This window comes from Diospyros lotus, chromosome 7 (genome assembly GCF_014633365.1).
Source record: "Diospyros lotus cultivar Yz01 chromosome 7, ASM1463336v1, whole genome shotgun sequence".
Classification (NCBI taxonomy): domain Eukaryota; kingdom Viridiplantae; phylum Streptophyta; class Magnoliopsida; order Ericales; family Ebenaceae; genus Diospyros; species Diospyros lotus.
Window position 1 is genome coordinate 9,535,255 of NC_068344.1, and position 8,817 is coordinate 9,544,071.

At 36.6% G+C, this 8,817-nt stretch overlaps 1 protein-coding gene across 1 annotated transcript; it reads right to left on the reverse strand.

Annotated features, from left to right (window-relative positions):
* Positions 1-3,335: 3,335 nt before the first annotated feature.
* Positions 3,336-5,816, reverse strand: LOC127806438 (leucine-rich repeat extensin-like protein 5). The gene is made up of 2 exons (XM_052343735.1): positions 4,595-5,816; positions 3,336-4,488 (listed from the first exon to the last, which is right to left on the reverse strand). The coding sequence occupies exons 1-2, from the start codon at positions 5,725-5,727 to the stop codon at positions 3,624-3,626; spliced, it is 1,998 nt and encodes a 665-aa protein (XP_052199695.1). The 5' UTR covers positions 5,728-5,816; the 3' UTR covers positions 3,336-3,623.
* Positions 5,817-8,817: the final 3,001 nt, after the last annotated feature.

Consider the following 8,817-nt stretch of genomic DNA (forward strand, 5'->3'; position numbering starts at 1 on the left):
ATTCGAGACTTTTGGTCGTCATTGTGTTAAATTTGCATGTTGAGTAGTATTCCATGTATAGATGTTAGATTTTATAATAAATTACACACGAGAAATGTTGGAAAATAGCAAGATATAAAGAAAAATAAAAGGCAAAAATAGCATCACTACGTAGTTGATAAATGATGGGTTGGTTAGTTTTGGTTATGATAAAATGTTTATCACCTAAGGTACCTTTAATAAATCATGGGATATTAAGAAAATTAAAGGTGGGCTCACCACGTGTCAAAAGTTAATAATAAATCTCCAAACAAAGAAGCCTAGTCGACCTCTACCCAAGTTAGTGGGGGAATCTAAATGGGTAAAGGTCTTTCTCAATTAATGATCAAATTGTAATCAAATTTAACGGCCAATGAAGCTAATTTATTTTCCGTGTTTCATTTCCCTCCTTGTGGTGGCTTGAGGAGAGCATGACGTGTCAGCCATAATTAAGTCAAATCTCATGCCCCATGAGATCTGGTCTATTATTTATAAATGAAACCAATTTAGATCTACCAGATCCAAATATAATGGACCTAGATTTGGACAGACCCAGATGGATCTCAATTCTAAATCCTGATTGGTTAAATTTTAATAATTTTTTTTCATACAATATGTCTGCATATGTATATGTAATATTCATACAAAATTTTAGAAATCAAAAATTAGTAACCAAATAAAGTTTGTTTTTTACATTTAAAAAATTTTAAAATAAAAAAACTAAAAGTAAAATTGCGCTACAGAAGTAGACTTTTTCCAAGTCCAAAATCTCATGCTTGAATTGAACAATCTAATGGGAAGACATCTCATGCTATTTGAAGCCTAAATTAACATTCAATTTGAAGTAATAATACTTACGTATTCTTGTTGAAACTCCATTGATCAATTATTAATGTACCATCAACTACATTTTAAGGAGAAATATATTAATTAATGTTACTTATCAATTATTAATATCAATGATGTAAAAATCAGCCTAAGCGCTAGATAGCCCTTGGCCGTCGTGATTTTGGCCTAATTAGTCCCCTTAAGCACTAGCCTAGATAATTGATGTCGAGCGGCACCTAATCGACCACGACAATCACCTAATCCCATGAATCGCCTCGGCCACATATTAAGTTTAGTATAAGTTGATTTAGGATTTTTTTCCTCTTACCCATTCTCTCTCGTCTCATCGTCGCCGCTTGCTCTCTCTATTGTCGTCACCGCCACTCGTTTCTTATCACTTTCTGTCTCAGTCTTTTTCGCTGCACGCTGCCTCTTATGGACAGTGAACTCGTTCCCGTCGCCGCCACTTACTCTCTCTAGTTGCAGTCGCCGTTGATATTGCCATCGTTGCTTGCAAATGTCATCGTCGCTTTCAGAAAAATTTGCTCTCTCTGACTCTCAACCTTTATTATTTAAAATTTATTATTTAACTTGATTTTATGTGTTAATGTACTGTTACCTTTGTTATATATGCATAATATTATATATATAATATAATAATTCTATTAATATATAAATATATCATATATATATAATCTGTTTATAACTTTATATATATATAAATAAAGATAAATTTATATATTATATAACCTTTATATATACATGATTTATTTATATATATAAATATATATGTATGTGTATTTAAGATAATATAAATTTTATTTAAATAATTTTTTTATGCACCGCCTAAAAACTAGGCCCCAACCTAACTAATATACTCTACACTTAATACTACTTTCCAATATACAATTAAATGATATATTAATAATTGATTAACGAAGTATAACAAAAATTATGAAAATAACATTACTCGTTAAATTAGATAATGAGTGCCATCTCAGATTAAAAATGTTTAGTGTGATTAAATAAATACTAAAGATATATTTAACAAAAAAATATAAACCAAACATATATGTATTGTTTATAAATAACAAATAAAAATATACTTTAACTGAGATGCTTTGACCCAATTCAATTAAAATTATATAGATAATCCAAATCTAAATAAAATTCTAAAAAATAAAAAAATGAAAAATAAATTAAATAAATTAACTAATAAAATAATATTAATTCCTCTTCTTAGGCTTAAAATATTATTTCCCAAAAATGAACAGAACTTAGTCAGTAACAAGGACATATTTACACCCTGAAACAGCTGGGTAAAGAACGTTGTCCTCAGCAGCAGTAACATGAGAATCAGAAGAAAAATGTATAAAAAGTGGCTGTATTTGGAGGAACATGACATAACAGGCCAATTTCGTCTAGGCGTCTAGTCATCACTAGATACTCAACTCTATGTAACAACTGGCTTTAATTTTTTTTGTCCTAGATCTCACACATAAAGCATGGGACATGAACACTAATAAAAAAGAAAAAATCAGCTTGACTAGAACCAGAAGGAAAAAGCTGTAACAAGCCCCAAAAAACACAGAGATAGACTACAATCAGAATAAGATCAATTTTCTTATGTTTTTGATGATATTCCAGTCCAAATATGCTCCACCAACATGGGTTTTCCAATGAAAAAAGTGGGTTCACAACTGAGTGATCGTGTGTGTGTGTGTGTGTGTGTGTGTGTGTGAGAGAGAGAGAGAGAGAGAGAGAGTCCAATAAGCATATTTGAACAAAGTGGGGGAAAACAATAGGCGTCAAACCAAGAAAATAGGGGCATATCACTAAAAATGGTGGGCCAAGTGGTCTATATCTCACTCCCCACTTGATTCTCCATCCCATTAGTTTCAATTCTTGCCCATCAAGAGCTACAGTTCAAATACCTTTAGAAGTCTCCATGTTCCTTCTGGATTCACAGCTAGTTCAGGCTGCTGTGATCTCGCATCTATCTAGCCAAGGCGAGCCTGATCATCTTCTGCAACTTTTTAAGAAGAAAAAGGGAAAAGGGCGAATCGAATTGCTAACAGGAAGAAACACAGAATATTTGCTGAATCAGCACAATAAAAGGGCTTCTACTGTGGCCAGGTTGAAGAATCGACGAGGACGCCCAGAGTGGATGTCTAATTCATGGATTTGGGAAAAAAAGATTTTCCAGCATACAAGATAACAGGCAATGGTTCCTCCTCAAAAAGATTCTGTGTCTAGCCCTATGTCAACTCACTAACACGAAAGAATGGAGAAAAAGGGTTGAAACAGATTGGTAGAGCAATATTTTTCCGGGATGGGTTACTTGAGTTAGCTGTTAATAATTATTCTCTGCAGAAAAATCTTCAAGCCAAAAATCACACTTATCGCTTCAAATTGCAAGATGAAATGAGAATTCTAGAGAACCATGAACCATGAACACCTGAACCAGTCATCTTGGTAGGGGCCCTTGCTAATGCTGAATTATATTACATTTATTCAGTAACTGCTATAGACTGAACAGAAACAATATATAAGTTTGCGCTTTTACAGTATGACTCAGAAGACTCCTTTCACAATAACAGCAACAATATGACAGACAAGGAAAAGGGAAGACAAACAAATCATCCGTTTTTCTTATTACCTATCGCAGATACATACCACAAACCAATACCCAATTAAACATAAGACACGGTAATTGTAAAGCAAAGACAAAGCAAACCCATTGCTGCAAAATTGTTCCTTCCTGGCCAACTCACCTGTCATGGCTGTGAAGTCTTAATCTGCTGCTTGACAGTGTCTGTTGGAAGCTGAGCAGAAGCTTCCAATGCAGGGCCCGATGCCAAAGTTTGATATTGGGCAGCCAATTGGGGTGGCAGAGCCTGAGTGTAATACATCTGGGCATGTCCAGGCTCAGCAAACTCATAACCATAATTCCCAACAGCAACCGAAGTGGGCGCCATGGACTGAGACGGATGATGAATCTGAGAGAAACCAACATATTGTTGCTGATGTTGGCCAGAAGGTACTTGAACTGCAGTTCCGGTTCTATACATGCCTGCTTGCATTTCGGGTTTAGGAGCGGGAGCATTTCTTATGGTGTTGTAAGCCGCAGGGGGAGGCATCATGCCAGCAGACTGCTGTGCTTGGGGCTGGCTAGAAGGGGTGGTGGTGACAGTAGCGGCTTCGCCATAGCTCTGTTGCTGGACAGGCAAGTTATAAGCTTGGGGGGCTTGTTTAGCAGACATGTAGTAAACCGGGTACTGCTGATTGAGCGGATGGAGAGGCTGTTGCTGGGGCGGGTACATGGGGTGGTAGTAAGATTGGATAGGCACTGCCCCAGTAGGGTGTTGGTGAATATAGTGAGTGCCAGCTTGAATGAAATGCTGCTGCTGTGGGGGATTCAATTGTTGGGGGTTCAATTGCTGATTTTGTTGATCAAATTGGGCTGTCAATACATAACCAGAATCCTGAATTTGCTGCATCTGAACCCTAGTGTTTGGATCGGACAACTTTGGATCAATAGGGTTGGGACCACCCCTAGTGTTGTTCACAGAGGGGTTTTGAACAATTGGGTCCTGATAAACTAGGGGTCTTTGCCGAGATAACGGATTTGCACTACTGTCGCTGTAAATTGCAAGAATTAAAGGTTAATTCAGGACAAGATCTCGGATTATATACTTGCAAAATCGAAACTACATAGAGGGATACGGAGTTTAGGATTTTTGGGTACCTTGAAACTGAATCCGGCGAAGTCATATCAACAGCAATAGTTGGTTTTGGGGGCGGCTGTTGTGGCGCTTGAGGCTGTCTCCGGTACCCAATAGGCATCCCCTGCTCTAATCTCTCATCATCGGAGAAAACCCGGTTCGAAAACTCGACGGGAATCCCGGCGGATACCAATCCAAAACCTTGTGTAGCAACCGACGCCGGCGCCGCCGCAAAAGTGGTCTGGAAAGCAGGCCCAACGCCCATCTGAGAGAACTGTTCCTCAATTCCGGCCACTGCCGGCGCCAGCTTCTGATCGTCCGGGTGGACCCGAATCGGCGGCAAGTTGGCGAGAGAAGGCGACGACGAAGTCGACCCGAAAGACGAAGTCGTCTCCAGAATCGGCGAATCGGGCACCGAATGAACATCCTGACCCGCTCCTAGCTTCCCCTTTACATTCCCATACGATTCGAGCTGTGCCTCCACGTCCTTCACGCTTGGATCGCCAGTGGCCGCAACGTCGTCGTTTACACCCAGTAAGGAGTTCACCGATGGAGACTCCGAGAACCGGCCGGTGGCGCCGTTGAGGGCGTTAAGGAACCAGTCCTCGGACTGGGCGGAGTTCTCGAGGAGAGACCCAATTGACGACGCCGAGTCGGGCTTGGCCGGGAAGAGGAACAGCCGGATGCGAGACGACTTCTTGTTGGCGGCGGCGGCGGTGGCGGCGAGGCGATCGTACTCTTCGACCATGTTCTCCAGGTCTTCGTCGGTGGTGACGGAAATCAAGGAGTCGAGATCTTCGCTGGGCAGCTGATACTTGAGCGTAAAGCACTGGCCGTTGAGGAGGGTCTTGGACAGGCGACTAGTGAGGTCGGCCAGGGAAGCGTGGCGGTCGGCGACGACGATGCGGGTGTCTCCGCCGACGTAGCAGAGGGACTTATCGTGGGGGCGGGGGACGATGTGGCCGCCGTAGCTGCACATCAGCCGCAGCTTCCCTCCGCCGCCGCCCGCGGCAGCCGGAAACAGCGGCTCGTCGAGAGAATCGGCGTTGCGGGAGCGGGGGGAGGAGTCCACCGAATCCGGGTAGTTGTGAGGGGCCGTTGCCGTGGCGGGGACGGCGGGGGAGAGCGGCGGAACGGCGGGTTGCGGCGGCTCCATTACGCGGTGGGTTTCTTTATTTTTTTTTTTCTTTCTCCAGAGGAGAGAGAAATGGAAAGAGAAGGTGAGAGGGCCCTGACGCGGATAGATAGAGTAGGCTGCCCTCTTATAACTGTTTTCTTTCTTTCTTTTCTTTTCTTTTCTTCTTTAAAAATTTCAAATTACGATTATTTAAAAAATTGCGTAAATTAGTTCCCAAATTGACCGTCCTAACGGGGATCATGACGGTGAAGCCACTTTAAAATTTTAATTAGTTAAATATATATTTTAATTTTTTTATTTAAATATTTAAACTATTTATTATTTTAAAAACACTTTGAATATAATTAAAATAATAAAAAATTAAAATATAATTAAATCAAAATTACAAATTTAATTTCTTACATATCGCTTTAGAAGTTTATTTATTTTTCACATAAAGGAGTAAACATTTGGGATGACTTAATTAGAAGTTGATAATTAAATTTTTTTAATTAATTTCATTTAAAAAAAACAATTTAATGGAGTGGAAGTAAACGAAGCATATGTGGCCTAGACGTTACTCCAATTATATATTTATAAATTTAAGGAAAGGGCCCATAGAAAGCTAAGCTCGGGTAAATTGGGTTAGATTGCTAGTAGTACCCTATAATTTTGTTCATTTCTTGAATTTAAGAAATGATTTTTGAAATATATAATATAAAAATTGGATTATGAACAAATAAAAGAAATTAAATTATGAACGTGATGATAATTACATTTTTGAAAGGAAGAAGGCATTTGGTTGTTGGATTGAAAAAGAATCCAATGATTTCAAAACGTCAAAATGATATCTCCAAACCATTTCTCTGCTGCAATGATACCAAGTTAGGAGATGAGTTTTGAGAAATTAAAACTCTAGAAGAAAAGGGAGAGATTTTGGAAGAAGGCATAAGATTGGGAAGAAATAAGTCGTGCAAAACTCGATCTAATCGAATTAATCGAATCAAATTGATTGAAATTATCGATTTGGGTCAATTTTTTAATTTGATTTGGTTTGGTTAATTCTTTAGAAAAATTTAGTTTTTCAATTTTGATTTAATTTTTAATTAAAAATAACTGAACTAATCAAATCGATCGAACTTTAAAACGATAATATTTTTATGATCATAAAACGACATCATTTTTTATTCGTTGTATAATTTTCTACCTTGTTCGATTTTTCAGCTTGTTCAATTTATTGGCATTTTGTTGTGTTTGGTTCAATTTACTCGGTCAATTCAATTTATATGATTTTTTTAATTATTAATTAATTCAATTTATTAGATTTAATCGATGGATTCAGCTCCGAATTAGTTTATTCTTGATTTTAAGCTAAGGCCACGGTTTGCACGCTTGTAGGGAGAAGAAGAGTGCGTGCGTGCGTGCGTGTATAATGTATAACGTATAGATACAAATACAAGGGAAGGTGAGATGTCATGTGAGATTGACAGCTAAGTCGGGTCCAGAGGGTCCCATGTGGCATTGCTCCCTTCACTTTTTTTTTATTATAATAATATAATAATAATAATAATATATCGTCATCCTTTCTTAATGCTTATGTATATCTTTATATTTTAAATTATTATAATAATTCTCTAATGCCAGCCAGCCAGCCAGCTTTCAGTCAACACAGTGAATAGGATTCGTTTATTGAGATTTGTGTAACCACGCAGTTACACTTTGCCGTGTTTGGCCTCAGGATTGAGATCCAACTGTGACTTCCCCTATTTTCTATTTTTTATTTCTTATGTTGCCTTAAAATTGTGTCTTTGATTTTTTTTTAATAATTTTCTAAGTAAATATTTGGTACAAGTGATATAATTTTGTTGATTTATGTTGTCCTTTGTGAGTTTTTGTGCTTATACATATTCTAAGGATAATAAAAAAAGAGAAATTTAATTAAATAAAAATATAGTCAATTGACCGATCACCATAATCTTTCATCATTTGGTCTAAATATTTTTAAAATTCACTTCATTGATCTTTATCCATTTTCATACAATTATAGTCATATTATCGTATTATTGACATATAATCATGAATCACACTCATATCAATAGTTTACAAGTACTTTGTCAAATTAATAAATAACGGCGATAAAAAACAAGATATAAGGAAACTATTGTTATCCTATAAATGAATAAAGTTTATATCAAATAAATAGGGATTTGATTTCATTTAGGCTAATTTCATTTTTCAACAAAAAATATTCTCACAAAATTAGGTATCATCTTCTAGAATGTTAATATGTTGTTCGTATATGTTGCGTAACACGAGCTAGCAAAGAGGAGGGAGAGTGAGTGTGCGGGAAAAGGGTGAAGAAGGAGAGAAGGGCTTGCAGTTGGGCCCACACCTGCCCATTAATAGTTGCTTATATTAAATAATTATTATATTATTCGACACAAATAAGATAATAATTTTTGCATCTTCTATTATATTATATTATATTAAAAGAAACGGGAGGACAATACAAAGGTTCAAATAACCATAGACTCCTAAAACTTTGAAATACCAGTTGTTGGCCACCTATAGTATAACAACCCGTTTTCCAAGCATTTTACTATCTCAAAAATTCAACATTTTTAATAATTACACTTAAATATTAAAATTTCTAAAATTCTCTTTGTACCCCTTAACATCCTTAATAAAACTAAAGTTAAAATACATAATTAGAATAAGGTAGAAACATAATATAGATCCAACTGTTTTTTAGATAATAAAATTGAGATATTTTAATTTGTTTTGAGATAAAATATAATTTCAGAAAAACTTCTCCTTCTTATCTCGAGACGATATTGGATTAAAAGGTGATTTTGGATGAATTGACTCGACATCTTACGGCTAGAGAATTTTACAAAGGGTGATTTTGTGATAAAATTAGATTTTATTAAAAAGGTATTCTTCTATTTCCTTTCTCCTTTTGTAAATAGTAAAAATCTAAAAAACATGATACCGAAAAATAATTTTATTTCATTAGGCATGATCAAATCTATTTCTAACAGATTCAACATCAATTCATGAAAGTGTTCATACTACAAGTTTTTAAAATTGCACTTTGGTCATTCTATCTTTTTTTCTTATTTCATCTAA